Source organism: Penicillium cosmopolitanum (assembly GCF_028827165.1).
Source record: "Penicillium cosmopolitanum strain IBT 29677 chromosome Unknown utg000006l:49.0-5199605.0:1.0-5204138.0, whole genome shotgun sequence".
Taxonomy (NCBI): Eukaryota; Fungi; Ascomycota; class Eurotiomycetes; order Eurotiales; family Aspergillaceae; genus Penicillium; species Penicillium cosmopolitanum.
The window spans coordinates 2,074,167-2,088,723 of NW_026622676.1; the positions used below are offsets into that span (position 1 = coordinate 2,074,167).

A 14,557-nucleotide genomic window follows, 5' to 3' on the forward strand; every position below is an offset into this window, starting at 1 on the left:
CAAGCGTGTTTTGGGTCTCCACCCAGCTGTGCGTTTACCCACAATGATTGGCAGATTAACGGCGCTGAGAGGTATATGAAATCTTGATAGCTCTCATTTGAGGTTTAAAGTAGATGTATCGGAAAGAAAACAAGAAAGGTTGAGGACCACAGCAGGAGCTGCCGTCCCCTGGTTCTTTTCGATGCTCATCGGGCGTTCCTGGGAAGGTTCCAAGGGTGGCCTGTCTTATCGACACGGCCCGTTGCCCGTAATAACTTGCACTATTTCCACGGCAGAACTGAGGGAGGGCTAATGCCACCTACCTATTCTACTGCTATCTAACAACAAGATGTAGTGGATGGGAAAGACAAAAGAGTTGGGTATATATTATCTATGTAGGGTATCTTAATAATGTACAATTGTAAGTCGATTTCGACTGTAACAGACCCTCAGTCACTAGGAACAAGGCTTTCTCGCAGTGTTTCCAACTGGTCGAAATTTGCCCGTAGCGCAGAAGCAAGAATCGAGTCAACCTTGTCCGTATCTTTCCAGTCCTGGGAAGAGTCACAAAGCTGTTTGTAGGCAGTGGAAAAGATATTCTGCAACTCAGCAGTCCGTGTACAAGATCTGCCCAGATCATTCATATAATGTGTTGGATCTTGAATGCATAGCCTCTGCCCAGCCGGCATGTTGCCTCGGGAAACTGCGGTTCTTTTTGCGTTGATGAGAGATCGTTGGCCACGCAGACATGCAGTGTTGGTATTTCCCTGTTCAGAGTCATGTATCTTCTCGAATCCAAAGAATCCTGGGGGATCGACCGCAATGCCAGTAGATTGAAGGTCAACGTCAGTGCCATAGAATTTCAAGAAAGTCAGAAACTGCTCTCCGACATTAAAAGGCACCGAGAATCGACTCTGGTTCAACTTCAAAAAAGCAACTAAGAGCATGGCGAGAGCATCTGGTCTGATCCCCGACTGCGAGTATCCAAATAAACCCCGGGCTTCAAGCAAGGCTCGAGTAGCCATGTACAGGGGACGGAGAGTAGGATACTGAGCCAGATAGTTCTTCAGGTAATCCATGAGTTCCGGGGCTCTTTCACCACAGTGAAATCGCAGTAGTAATCCCGTAGGGTGATGACGAGCCTCGAGAATAAAGCGTCGCTTCCCAGAAAGTTGAATCTGATCAAACGATGGACTGCTCTCGAGGGTAGATTTGACTCGGCGGAGGAGACGCAGATGTGCATCGTGGATCTGAGGCCGTGTGGCACTTGGCTTTCGTGCTCGGTCTGGGGATCGAAGGAGATCCTCAAATGGTAGGAGGAAATTAAGGTCGGAGTGTGGCAGCGCTAAGCCAACTTGACGAGAGCCAATGAGTTGCGGTGTGTGAGGGACAATTGGATTTAACAAGCCGATTACCTGCGCACTCAATTGATCGGTCCAACTTTGCTCCGGAGAGCTTGGAGATAAATAGCGCTCCAATGCGAGAATCTCTGCATTGAGGAAGGTGGTGGCATTATCGATCCCACCAGAGGGTCCCAAGTAGTTTAACCAAGGGTGGTTCCCAGCACTCCCATCATGTAAAGTCTCAGAGCTCCGAATTAATGTGTCCGCTAGTCGACTTTGCGTTGATCGAGAGGCAGAGTCTTCATGGCGTAGGCGACGACGTTGTCTACTCGTGGTCTCTTTGGGCTTGGCCTCCTTTACTGTAGGCGCTGGTGGTGTGGCTGGCGAGCCTTCTGGTCGGCTCTCGAGAGGAATTTCTGGCCGCCAAAGTCCCGCAGCAGGTGAACGAGGGTATACTTTGCGGATGAGACGATTTCGATTCGAGGTCCGATGGGCGTCTAATGTTTTCCGAAGGTTATTGGCGAAGACATCGGAATCTTGGGGGGATGAGACACTGGCACGGAGCTGCCGAGGAGTTTGGAGGGCAATGCGCGAAGATCGAAGGGCGGACAGCCGCATAGCAGCGTGGTTAGCTCGGAAGCATGTCGAGGCTGAGGTGAAGATAAGAGGTTCAACCTCTACCAATTGCAGAACGCGGGCGGAGGCCACACGACCTTTTGGCCTGAGGCAGACAATCCTGGACGATCCCAATGCGGGATGATTACCTTAGGGTACAGCCAACTAACACGAATGCGATATCGGTGCAGAACTTTGACTTTGACCCAGAGATGTGCTGGTGGTTTGGATTACCTCTTGAGAACCCCTTGACACCAACCTTCCCAAGGCCTTATTTTGAAGGTGGTTGATATCGCAACTTCCTCGTACTATCAACGTCATTCCTATAGCGTCAGTTCCTGTTTTGGACGGCGGTCCCCAGTGCATCTCACACACCGCTTGCCCCTCCACCGACGGCGAACGCCTCCTCTTCCTCAACTGACTCCTCTTCCCAAAGAACATCTTGCGTTTATTTTCTTATTTCCCTTGAACCCTATTGGTGCTGTCTTCTCGATCATCCATGGCTCTCGCGCGCCCCTAGTCCCCGATAAACTTGTGTCGATCTACCCCTCGACCTCTCCGCCCTGCCCCGAGGTACGTGACTCCCTTTACAGTGCTCATATCTGTCAACGTCAAGTTTCTTGGTGTTGGAGGAGGTCCTGCATGTGACAATTGCACCTGTGCTGACACACAGTACAGTTCAATCGCGGGAAAAACTGCCCGTTACAACACATCGAACTCTACACGCCATGTCTGAATCATCGAGCCCCACGCATGTGCCTGATGAGCAGCCAAACCCAGTGCTTGTCGGGCCAGGAATGCAGGCTTTGCATCACGAAGCATATTCCAAAGCCACCAACGCAACACCGAGCTTGGATATGGACAAAACACATCCGGTCGATAGCGATGCGCCTTCATACTTTGCGAACATCCCAGGGGCTAAGACTGAGTCAATGGAGCCAACAGATTTGCCCTCCTCGGGGTCTCAACCCCGGAGAAAAACATCCGCCGGGGAGGATCTGCTTCGTCGTTTAAGCTTGACAGGACCGGCTTCACCAATGTCGCCCGGGATCGACCCGCGTGAAGAACATCCGGGACTACGCCTGAGTGGGCGAGTGATCAGTGCCGCCTTCTGTATACCCTACAAACTTTACTTCAAAGCAGGCTCAGACTGGGTATGTATTGGACTATTCCTTCACTGTAAATCGAGGCCAATTACTGACTCATTGTGTGGGGTAACAGATCGTGAAACCCCGGTCTGGCACTTCGGCCTTATTCGACTCGTTTGCTCATCTGGCATCCGATGATACCCATTGGTCACATACCCTTGTGGGATGGACTGGAGAAGTTGAACCGATCTTGGAAAGCAAGGCCCCTCTCCAACAAATACCCTCCAACGTGGCAAACAATCTGCCCCCGGGCTCCAACAACGCGAATATACCCCTCAACAAAGCGGCCGCGCCTGTTCCAGTCAATGCGAGTCAGCAACCACCCTCAAACCCACTCGTTGATGGAATCTGTGTTGGTCGCGAAGAAAGAGCAGCACTTGGCCGTCAATTAGAAACGGGACGATATGGCAAAGTCGTACCTGTCTGGCTGTCAGACGCCCAAGAGGAGCCCCAAGACACCATTTTGCTCAAAGACCAAGGTCGATGGCGGCGATATGCCGAGAGGGAGCTATATCCCCTGCTGCACTACAAGCAACATGGACCCACAGACGGACGCTCGGAGCGGCGTTGGTGGGCTGATTACACCCGCTTGAACCAGCTGTTCGCAGATCGTATTGCGGCGGAATACCAAGAAGGCGATGTCGTATGGATCCATGACTACCACCTGTTTCTTCTTCCGAGCCTACTGCGCCAACGCATTCCCAACGTCTACATTGGATTTTTCTTGCATTCGCCTTTCCCCAGCAGTGAATTCGTGCGCTGTCTTGCCAAGCGCAAGGAAGTCTTGACTGGAGTTCTTGGCGCCAACATGATTGGATTCCAGACATTTTCATACTCTCGACATTTCTCTTCATGTTGCACGCGGGTGTTAGGCTTCGAATCTAATTCGGCCGGGGTGGACGCATACGGCGCCCACGTTGCCGTAGATGTCTTCCCTATCGGAATCGATGCCCGAGCTATTCAAAAGGCTGCGTTCGGGGCGTCGGATATTGAAACGGCAGTCGCAGGTATTCGCAAGCTATATGCGGGCAAGAAAATCATTGTTGGCCGTGATCGACTGGATAGCGTTCGAGGCGTGGCACAGAAACTACAAGCATTCGAAGTGTTCCTGGAGCGGTATCCCGAATGGCGTGACAAAGTTGTCCTCATCCAGGTGACAAGTCCAACTAGCGTGGAGGAAGAAAAGGAAGACCCGGAGAACACCATTGCTGGCCAGATCTCGAATCTGGTTTCCACGATCAATGGCCGGTTCGGCTCATTGAGCTTCTCGCCTGTTCAATACTACCCGCAGTACCTGTCACAGTCTGAATATTTTGCTCTCCTACGTGTCGCCGATGTCGGTCTCATTACCACAGTGCGAGACGGCATGAACACAACAAGTCTGGAGTATATCGTTTGCCAGCAGACAAATCACAGTCCACTGATCCTCTCCGAATTCTCTGGTACCGCGGGCACCTTGCCTAGCGCCATCCACATTAACCCGTGGGATTTGGTAGGTGTCGCTGGTGCTATCGATAAGGCTCTCCATATGCCTGCCGAGCAACGTAAGGAACAACATTTGAAACTATATAAACATGTTATCACCAATACAGTTGCCACCTGGTCACGACAGTTCCTGAATCGCTTACTTACCAATCTATCTTCCTTCGACCAATCCGTCGCCACACCCGCGCTTGATCGGGCCAAGGTCGTCAAACAGTACCGCAAAGCCCGCAGACGTCTATTTATGTTCGACTATGATGGTACTCTGACTCCGATTGTGAAGGACCCACAGGCGGCTATTCCGTCCGATCGAGTATTACGCACCCTCAAGAGTCTCTCGGCAGATCCCCGAAATGCTGTATGGATAATCAGCGGCAGAGACCAGGCTTTCTTGGATGAATGGATGGGCCACATCCCCGAGCTTGGTCTTAGTGCTGAGCACGGCTGTTTCATCCGACAGCCTCGCTCAGACGATTGGGAGAATCTGGCGGAGCAGACCAATATGGGCTGGCAGAAGGAAGTGGTAGATGTTTTCCAGCACTATACCGAGCGAACGCAAGGCGCGTTCATCGAGCGCAAGCGAGTGGCATTGACATGGCACTACCGTCGGGCCGACCCGGAGTACGGAGCCTTCCAGGCCCGAGAGTGCCGCAAGGCCCTTGAGGATACCGTCGCCAAAAGATGGGACGTGGAAGTTATGGCGGGCAAGGCCAACCTGGAAGTACGACCAACATTCGTCAACAAAGGTTTTATCGCTACGCGTCTGGTGAATGAATATGGGCCGGAACCCGGGAAGGCACCCGAATTTGTCTTGTGTCTGGGCGATGACTTTACGGACGAAGGTATGTGAATGGATGGACAGAATATCCTTGTTGTATTTGTACAAGACAGGGTTGGCTAACAATAGCTCGTATACAGACATGTTCCGCGCTCTCAAGAAATCCGGTTTGCCCCAAGACCATGTTTACTCGGTCACAGTGGGCGCCAGCTCGAAGCAAACGGACGCTAGCTGGCATCTACTCGAACCAGCAGACGTCATCGGTACGATCCAGCTGCTTAACAGCAGTCCGAACCAAGATCACTGAGACATAGAACCATTCGGGCCGATCCGATCTTAATTGCACCCAATTATTGACATGGGGTTCCCTCGCTCCCGGGATGCCGGGCTGGGCGTGCTTGGATGACTTGGCGAACTTTGCGATCGAAGCCACGCCAATCCCCCACATGATCTCATGCACGTAGTATACGAAACGAACCTATGGGGCCCGGTGGACGGTGTTTTTTTGTTGTTGTTTTGCTTCCTCTCTCGCTTGCTCCTTTTTTTAAAACTTCGGTTGCTCTCCTCTGCTTTACTTTACTTTTCCGGGGGTGTTGCCGGCGCATATTGGACGTTTTTGTCCCGTGGATTTTTTTTTCTCTGGCTTCTTGTCTCGTTTTGTTATAATCCCTGGCATAGATGCATAAGCCTTGAACTGTAAAGACATTAGATAGCAATGAATATGGATTTATCCCGCAGACTCCGAGACATGTGAGCGTGAACCGAATTGGAGGGAGGGGGGCATCTCTTTTGCGGGGGACTGACAGGGTCACGTACGTAGTCATCCCCCGTGGGGATGGCGTGACAGACCTAAGTATAAAGTGGAGAGCAAGTTCGATATCTACCGATAATGATAATGATAATGCGATTGTCCCCCATCCACCACAGCCTTACTTGCAGTCATTTGTGTGAATTTGCAGGTGGAACCCGTTTTCGGATGTGGCTTCGGAAGGGCGTGTTGTACTCGGCAATCTGTGCGAATTACCGGTTGCCGCAAAAGGATCGGCGCAAAGGCCGTTCAACTTTGGATGGGCAAGCGGGTTTCTTTTTGGTCAAGGAAGAAAAAAATTGGGTCACCGGTGCTCATGAGTCAGTTGGAGTCGGGCATTTTTATTTCAGTCGGGTTTGGAGACATTGATTTATCTCCACTGTCTGCTTCTTCTTCTTCTCATCTTTTGGTCTTTCCGTTACTTGTGCTGGCACTGGTACAGAAAGACATGATAACTTGCATCGACTCGGCATTTCACTCCCCCCACTCAATTATTTCTTTGAATTGCAAATCCTCAATCCCAGTTGAAAATATCACTGGCAATGGCCGATTCAACACCCCACCAAGTCGAAGAAAAGAGGTCTAGTGTAGTCGAGGAAACAAACTTCCAACTCTCAGAGAAACATGATGACCCCGGTGCTCTCGAAGCCAATTCACACCACTCCTCTTCCGACGACGACGACTCAACAATAAACGAAGACTCCCCAAATGAGCTCGCCCAAGTACCAACAAACAACAGCACCGTCGCACGCACTCTCTCCGTCGTCCGAACGCGCGAGTCAGGCAAAGACATCGGTCCTCCACCGGATGGAGGCTTACAAGCATGGCTACAGGTAGCACTGGGCCATATGATTATCTTCAATACGTGGGGGTATATCAACAGTTTTGGCGTTTTCCAAACATACTACACCTCGACGCTGGGCCGATCTCCCTCAGATATCTCCTGGGTGGGTAGTATTCAGATCTTCCTACTTTTCTTCATCGGGACATTCTCCGGCCGCGCCACGGATGCGGGATACTTCCGCTTCACGTTAACAATCGGCGCAACGCTGGAATGTTTCTGCATCTTCATGACTTCGCTTTGTACGGAGTACTGGCAACTTTTCCTGGCGCAGGGATTGGGTCAGGGAATTGGGTGTGGACTTATGTTTTGTCCAACGCTTGCTCTGATCTCGACGTATTTTGTTCGTCGGCGTGGAATTGCGCTTGGTCTGGCTGCTTCGGGCTCGGCGACGGGTGGTTTGGTATTTCCTGCTGTTGTCATGAAATTGTTGCCGCAGATTGGATACGGGTGGACGATGCGTGTACTTGGACTGATTTCAGTCGTTACGTTGATCCCCTGCGTGCTATTTTTTAAGCAGCGTTTGCCGCCGCGGAAGAGTGGACCTATTGTTGAGTGGGCTGCTTTTAAGGAACCTTCTTATCTACTCTTTGCTCTTGGCATGTTCCTTAATTTCTGGGGTCTGTATATTGCTTTCTTCTATGTTGGCAGTTTCAGTCGGAATATTATTGGCGTGGACCAGACGACTTCTATTGACCTTTTGATGGTTATGAACGGAGTTGGAATCGTGGGTCGACTCGTGCCTAATTTTTTGGCGGATCAGTTTACGGGCCCGTTGAATTTATTGATTCCTTTCAGTGGTGCGACGGCTTTGGTGGCTTATTGCTGGGCTGCTGTGAAGGATATGTCGGGGTTGTGGGCCTTCGCGGTCTTTTATGGTCTGTCTGCTGCGGGCATCCAGTCGCTCTTCCCTGCTACATTGAGCACTCTCACGACGGATATGAAGAAGACGGGTGTGCGGATGGGAATGGTTCTCAGTGTTGTTGCGGTTGCTGCTTTGATCGGTTCGCCTATTGCTGGTGCTTTGGTGCAGCTTGACAATGGAGGCTATCTGTACGCGCAAATGTTTATGGGCAGCGCAATCATCGCGGGTACATTGACTTTGATCGCGGCGAGAATCGTCAAGGTTGGTACAGGCATTGCTCGTGTGTAAAAACGGGAGCCGGTCATTGGAGATAGCTTGCATATAGATTTCGTGGATGAGTATATAGACCACTGGCAATGTACATAGTGGGCCTAAGGCTTAATGTTAATAATGAATTTTGCATATCACCGGAGACATCCGTTTGTATTTCTTTTTCTTCAGAGGTTCCTTTGTCTTCCCAGCAGAACTGTTTAGATATTTCCCTTTAGGACTCTGCCAGTCTAACACTAGAAATAGCACTTGGTAGGCATCGGCCCGGTGACTTCTATAGATTGCCATAGGCACGGGTAGTTCCTTCCCACCTTTATATGAACTTCCCTTCCTTCCTTCCTTCCTTCCTTCCTTCCTTCCTTCCTTCCTTCCTTCCGCCATAAAAATGTAAACAAGCCTCATTCCGCATCTCCTGAATTCTCTTTCCTTCGAAGTTTCTCTCACTTGTCCAAATCCAAGCATCCTCTTGCACAGCTGACAAAGTGTGGCGAAGAGAGCAAGCCTGCAGTTATCCACGCCAGTTTTGAACATACACCATCACACACCATCACAAAAGCAGTTCCGCAAATACTCTCATACAAACATACTCCTTGAGAAGAGCTTGTCTTCGCGTCTTCCCCAGCGGACTTCAAAACCCCCTCCCCCCTCATTCATACCACTCAGGGGCTCTGGTTGCTCGCCGTCTTTACGTCCATCGACATGATGAACAAGTACGAAACGAAACATGTGTGCGACAAATTTGGAATAAATTCCAAAAATATATCGGTACTTGAGCCCGTCCTTTGTCCAGATCCAAAACGTGGAACGAAATTCGAAAGGAAGGATTGTCTCGAAAAGCATATCAACGCTGCCCACTGGAATGGGTTCCAATTGCCCTGAGTGTCCTGTCACATTTCACACAGCACAATCTGTTAAACAACTTATCGAATCTGTCAATCCGGAACTCGAAAAACCTTTCCCCTGCATATACTCTGGATATGGAAGCGGATTTACCCGAGCATCATCTCTTGCAACTCATGAGAGAGAAGTCCATGGTGAACTCTCTTATCCCTGTGGTGAATGTGGAGGAACTCACCCACCCACTGGCTTGGTGCAGCCTCGACTTAGTCGCTGGTACTCCTGGCGTTTAAGTCGAGGCTAGAGCGCATAGATGGTCGTCAATATTCTACCAATATAATTAAACGATCTATGACACCAACACTTCTCTTTCGACTTCTTTTCAATACTAATTTATATGGAGTTATATATACAGAGTATGTAATTCAATCAAGAATGACGTATTGAAAGCAGGCGTGGTTCATAGGTTAATTAGCTGAACCCACTCACCGGCATTATCTAGCTTTCCTTCTTCGAAAGAAACGTTATATCTATAAATTATATAGAATTGCTATTACCCAAGCTGATCCAAGACATCCGTCGAAGGCGCAAAGAAGACACAGCCAGTCAAGGGCCTTGAAAAATCCAGCAACCGATCATGCATCCCAGGCGGATGTCCTACATACATCCGCTCAAGCATCTTCTCAATGACCCACAGCCTCCGCGTGTACCCAATGAAGTAAGTCCCGAACTCACCGGAGGCCGGCGATCCAAATGGCATGTTATCACGTAAGATATCGTACTCGTTGCCTTCCTCATCTTCAATTGTATTAAGTGTCTTGTGTGACGCCTGCTTCCCGTCTTCGGCGTCGTCAAGTTCTATGTTATCGGGCTTTGTGCGCCCGATAATCTGCTCTTGTTGCTCAGATCGCAACTTTTTCCACGTATGTAGGTCATGCACGTATTTCTGGACAACTATATAACTGCCTCCTTGTGCGTGTGCATTATCGTCTTCAGCAGTAACGAGGACGGAAGGTAGCACATCAGGACCGACGGGGTTTGCCGTACCATCGACGAAGCCGAGAAGATCGCGCGCGTCGAAGTAGCGGAATCCAACGGTCTCATCCTCGAGATGCACTGTATCACCGAAGCTATCCATTAGCTGGCGTTCGAACTCGAAGCAGAGGTCTCGACGTTCAGAGCGAATATGGAAGAGGAGATCTCCCGGTGTTGAGATGGCGGTGTGTTTGACGCCTTTGATTTCGCGGAAGGGGTGTAGTTCATTAGGACGTGGAAGGTTGCCGGTTATGGAGTCCCAGACGGAAGCGCCAATCCCGACGATACAGGTGAATTTGGCGTCGGTATCGCGGGAGCAGATATTTTTGGCATGACTAGAGATGCCGGCGAGAGTTGAGCGGATAGTTGGGATTGCGGATGGAGATGTGATGGTCAAGACAAGAAACGTTGCGTGTCGCGTGAGGGGGGGCTGCCACGGGCTGGAATTTTGCGGTTTTCATGCTAGCCATTGCTCGCATCGATGTTTTGGGATAACGGTAAGGATCAGTTGTATCGGTAGCTCTGGGTTTTCAGGTGGTGCAGAGTCTTGATGGTGTTTGTAGACAGATACAAAGACGAGAAAGGCGTTAGTGGTATGAACGGAGAATCAGAACAGAAATCACCTGGAGCTGTATAGAATGCTTCTCGCACGGCTCATGGTTGACGGACCCCTTAGGTGTAAATATTCAAACTTGGTCGTCCAATCATACCTAGTGCACCTAGGGTTGTTTTGCTTCGAAGCTTGCCAGCGTCGCAGCGAACTAGTATGTACAAGCCGCTTGAGTGGGTCCAGAGTTCCACGGACGGGCGGGGCACCATACATCATTAGTCCTGATTGGCCAAATACTATTACCGGATCAAGAAGGCTGATCGTATCTCGTACATCATAAGCTAACCTTAAACCCCCAATTATTCTTGTACTATAATATCATTAAGGTATAAGTATAGCATGGAGATGAAGGACTGTTCCACCATTCTCATACCTCCGGCAATATCTCTTTCTATCCCGGACCTAGTAATAAACCACATCGTACAGCAATCTGTCTTCGAGTTCGCCTAGCAAAATGCCTCAAGGTACGGATCACCATAGGTTGATGTCTACACTCTCCTCCGAATTACATTCATAACCCCATGTTTCAATGAAATTAGACACCCAGCAACCCACCCAACAGAACACCGAGCACAAGGAAGGCTTCTTCGAAAGACATTTCGACCACCATCACCACAAAAATGGACACGATGACCAGGAGTCGAAAAATGGACAGGAGGACAGCGAGGGTGGCATTCGTTCCATTTTGAAGAAGGATGAAACCCGCTTTAAGGAATACATTAAAGAAGATGAGCAGCTCGAGCAAGAGGGCCAGACCTACGGAGGTTTGATGTGATCTTACATACTGGATGGTACCTCGGGGCGGCATTTCCTCCTTGCTTTATGGTTATTAAATGCAATCTAAATCTAAATAATAAGCAAGTAAATACAAACATGTTACTCGAGGCTTCTATTATTATGAGAGGTCTGTCCGATCCGTTGACTTATCCCCTGGTTGAATAATGAAATGAGACAATTAGAAAACCTAAAATGACATGACAGCCACATGTGCCACACTAATGCCCGTGCATGGACGACAAAAGCGAATCCGGCGTCCAACAATCATCTACCACTAACTTTTTATTGTCCCCAAGACTGTTAAGCAGATTGAGAAGACATTTTTCGACGCCCTGGCGTGCTTCCAAACTCAATGTGCCTAGAACTTGCACCAGGTCCGTAACGTAATTCATTTTGGACGCTCCATCCTCAAAAAGTCCTGCAAGGCTTTCAAACAAGACAATGCGCAAGTTGTAGACTGAATTCATCCACATGTCTTGTGAAGACCGTAGGTAGATCTCTAGTCCATCCAGGGTGCTTGGTCCATTGGCTGTTGTTGACGCACCATCAGACAGGACGGATATCGAGTCCTGTATCAGCACGCTGAGAGAGAAAAGACAACTGAGCAATTCTTCTTCCCATTCCATAATATTCTGGCTAGAGGAAGATGCCATAGCGGAGTTTTGAAAATTTTGACGCAAAAGCTCGACTGCCGCATGAGCAATAGGGTATCCAGAAAGCCCTGTGGAGTAAAACGATCCCATGAACGTCCTCATGTCCTGAATGAATGATATCAGCCAAAGGCAGCGGATTTTTTGAACGTCGAGACAATTTGCGCGCTGCATAACGGGGGTTGATAAAAGCGGGTGAGAGATACGATCGAGACTATTTGTAGACTCGAGCCATGACGGCCGCGACATTAATGACACCCTACATCGTCAGTATGGCAATCTCTATTCTGTTTGAATCTGCACTCACAGGTAAACCACAAGTTCTAAGCGCCAGTTTTCATGCAACGCCTCAACTCCACCTTTAGCATTGATCATCCTTTGTAAGCCATCACGATGAACTTTCCAGTCTTTCACGGTACCCCAATACCGCTACGTCAAAGCCGGTTAGTCGATTTCCAACTGCAAACTCGAACTAGAAAACCATACCTCAAACGTGAGCAAACGAACAACAGCTGCAAAGGCGTCATCACACAATTCCGTCGCCGGATCACTAAGCCAGAGCCGCAGTATCCTAACAGCTTCAATCTTGTAATTCAGGGCATCAGAAGAAGTTGTTCCTCGTCGGGAAGAGTTCCACCGTATAAATGAGCCAAGTGGGCAGCTGAATGCGCCATAATGCAGTTGAAAGACGAAGCATTTGAAAGGTCCAGTGGGAACCAAACATCTCTCATTGGATTAAACTCGGTAACTTCTAAGTCTTCAAACATCATAGCCGCATGCGTGCTTATCCCTGTATAAAGTAAGCACATATGCTTTGCCACAGGCAAGCAGCCCAGATTGTCAGCGTAACTCAACGCTAAATACGCACAATGATATAAAAGTTTCTGGTGCTTGCTTGTCAAATGCACAGGACACGTTTGGAACGGGTCAGGCCTTGAGCTCGAAAGAGCGTAGCTCATGCCACAGAACAGCTGGGCTGGGATGCCAGGATTTTGAGGTTCAAGTTTCTTCTCCGCCACCTTCTCACCCGTCCCACTACTTGCATCCCTATCGTTATCGCTGTCCCATTGCAACCCCGGCGAGCTCTCCTCGTCTAGGGCATTCGTCAACTGCGGCAATAGAGTTCGCGACAATAAGGCCATCTTCTGATGCGATGTCTTCGACTCCTGTTTGCGCTTATGCCTACCCTTCCAGTGTTGTCTCATTGCATGGCTCCGCGCTTCCGACTGCTTGTTCTCTGTCACGAAAGTGAACTGGGGTGTTCCTTGCCCACTTCCTGTTCCGCTTGAGGAGCTGGAGACCCGCGGAGACATGTTTAATTCTGGGTATGGGATCCAAGTGACTCCGGAAGAAGGATGTAAGGGCAAAAAAAAAACTACTGAAGGATATCGAATCCTGGGTAAGATGCTCATCACATGTTACACCGCCCAATCACAACTGATCCGCGACCCAGGACTGGTGGTGGAGCTCACGCTCAACCGATGGCTTGCGCTAAATTAACTTGCGCTAAGGGATACATATGGCTCGAGGTGGGGTATCTTTGAAGGGCTGAGAAATTCTTCACCGGGTTTGACTCGTTCTGAGGCCGAACCATCAAAGTGGGTCCAATCCGAGGACTCGCCACACGTTCAACCAATTCATGGCACAAATGTTACTGACGATGCAGACGGAAGAAGATGAGATTGGTGGTGGCGATGAAGGGCCGAGGATATTTCTTCTGGATGTAGGGTCCGGTCAAGAGCTATGTGAGAGTAGATAAAGGCCAGTCTTATTCATTGCTTCCCAATTGCCATCCGACCATATGGCGACGGGTAATACCAGTTCTCTAGTTACAATTCGTAACTCGAACTACGATTAAAACCAAATAAACCCTTCTAAACGCATCGCCTTCCACAGGCAAAATCATTTGACAAACATCTAACCAGTAGTAGCTAGTAGATATCTTCCTAGTTGGATGGACTAGATAACCCTTCCTACTTCTGCGCAGTCTTGATCGCTGCTTCGGTACGCTGCTGCAAAATGGACCCGAGATCCTTATTGACACGTCCAAAGAGTCCTAGTCTCGCAGTTAGTCTGATTCCTTAGTATACAACCACGCCGGAGGCGTGTGGTTAGGGCTACTGGGAAATCTTACCGTAGACAGCCTTACGCAACCCAGGGTACTTGACACCCTTGATACTGCCCACAAGGTTTTCGATAACTCTCTCTTGGTGACCAGACTCGCGACCAATGACCTCCCACAATGCTGCAGGCTGGACAAAGTCATCATCTGTGATCTCGCTTGTGTAAGCGGAGACCTCTCCCACCCACTTTTCGTGCTCGGTGTGTAGTGCCAGTGCAGAGGCGCTGATTCCCTTCTCGTCTTGGTAGAACTTGGTGGGTTTGATTGAGGAGCCAACATAGTTGGGGTCGCCACCGTAATTGTCGTCAAATCTCATGGCCCCATCACGTTGAAAGGGGCAGTAGACTTGCACTTTCGCGGCGTTGGTGGGGAGTTGCTGGTAATTGACGCCAAGGCG

At 49.6% G+C, this 14,557-nt stretch overlaps 8 protein-coding genes across 8 annotated transcripts; 3 read left to right on the top strand and 5 right to left on the bottom strand.

Annotated features, from left to right (window-relative positions):
* Window positions 1-428: 428 nt before the first annotated feature.
* On the bottom strand, window positions 429-1,940 carry N7509_005319 (uncharacterized protein; the record flags this gene model as incomplete). Its single annotated transcript, XM_056629956.1, has 1 exon — window positions 429-1,940. One exon carries the CDS (start codon window positions 1,938-1,940, stop codon window positions 429-431), a length of 1,512 nt encoding a protein of 503 aa, XP_056489258.1.
* Window positions 1,941-2,665: 725 nt separating this feature from the next.
* Window positions 2,666-5,652, top strand: orlA (putative alpha,alpha-trehalose-phosphate synthase subunit Tps2; the record flags this gene model as incomplete). Its single annotated transcript, XM_056629957.1, has 3 exons — window positions 2,666-3,091; window positions 3,159-5,409; window positions 5,486-5,652. 3 exons carry the CDS (start codon window positions 2,666-2,668, stop codon window positions 5,650-5,652), a joined length of 2,844 nt encoding a protein of 947 aa, XP_056489259.1.
* A 1,043-nt stretch (window positions 5,653-6,695) lies between these two features.
* N7509_005321 (putative MFS monocarboxylate transporter) lies at window positions 6,696-8,147 on the top strand (the record flags this gene model as incomplete). Its single annotated transcript, XM_056629958.1, has 1 exon — window positions 6,696-8,147. The coding sequence occupies one exon, from the start codon at window positions 6,696-6,698 to the stop codon at window positions 8,145-8,147; it is 1,452 nt and encodes a 483-aa protein (XP_056489260.1).
* A 1,372-nt stretch (window positions 8,148-9,519) lies between these two features.
* On the bottom strand, window positions 9,520-10,824 carry N7509_005322 (Dyp-type peroxidase; the record flags this gene model as incomplete). The annotated part of the gene is made up of 2 exons (XM_056629959.1): window positions 9,520-10,431; window positions 10,774-10,824. 2 exons carry the CDS (start codon window positions 10,822-10,824, stop codon window positions 9,520-9,522), a joined length of 963 nt encoding a protein of 320 aa, XP_056489261.1.
* A 241-nt stretch (window positions 10,825-11,065) lies between these two features.
* N7509_005323 (uncharacterized protein) lies at window positions 11,066-11,386 on the top strand (the record flags this gene model as incomplete). Its single annotated transcript, XM_056629960.1, has 2 exons — window positions 11,066-11,075; window positions 11,151-11,386. The coding sequence occupies 2 exons, from the start codon at window positions 11,066-11,068 to the stop codon at window positions 11,384-11,386; spliced, it is 246 nt and encodes an 81-aa protein (XP_056489262.1).
* A 220-nt stretch (window positions 11,387-11,606) lies between these two features.
* N7509_005324 (uncharacterized protein) lies at window positions 11,607-12,041 on the bottom strand (the record flags this gene model as incomplete). The annotated part of the gene is made up of 1 exon (XM_056629961.1): window positions 11,607-12,041. The coding sequence occupies one exon, from the start codon at window positions 12,039-12,041 to the stop codon at window positions 11,607-11,609; it is 435 nt and encodes a 144-aa protein (XP_056489263.1).
* A 590-nt stretch (window positions 12,042-12,631) lies between these two features.
* N7509_005325 (uncharacterized protein) lies at window positions 12,632-13,351 on the bottom strand (the record flags this gene model as incomplete). Its single annotated transcript, XM_056629962.1, has 1 exon — window positions 12,632-13,351. One exon carries the CDS (start codon window positions 13,349-13,351, stop codon window positions 12,632-12,634), a length of 720 nt encoding a protein of 239 aa, XP_056489264.1.
* A 660-nt stretch (window positions 13,352-14,011) lies between these two features.
* N7509_005326 (catalase) lies at window positions 14,012-14,476 on the bottom strand (the record flags this gene model as incomplete). Its single annotated transcript, XM_056629963.1, has 2 exons — window positions 14,012-14,094; window positions 14,173-14,476. The coding sequence occupies 2 exons, from the start codon at window positions 14,474-14,476 to the stop codon at window positions 14,012-14,014; spliced, it is 387 nt and encodes a 128-aa protein (XP_056489265.1).
* Between the last annotated feature and the right edge of the window lie 81 nt (window positions 14,477-14,557).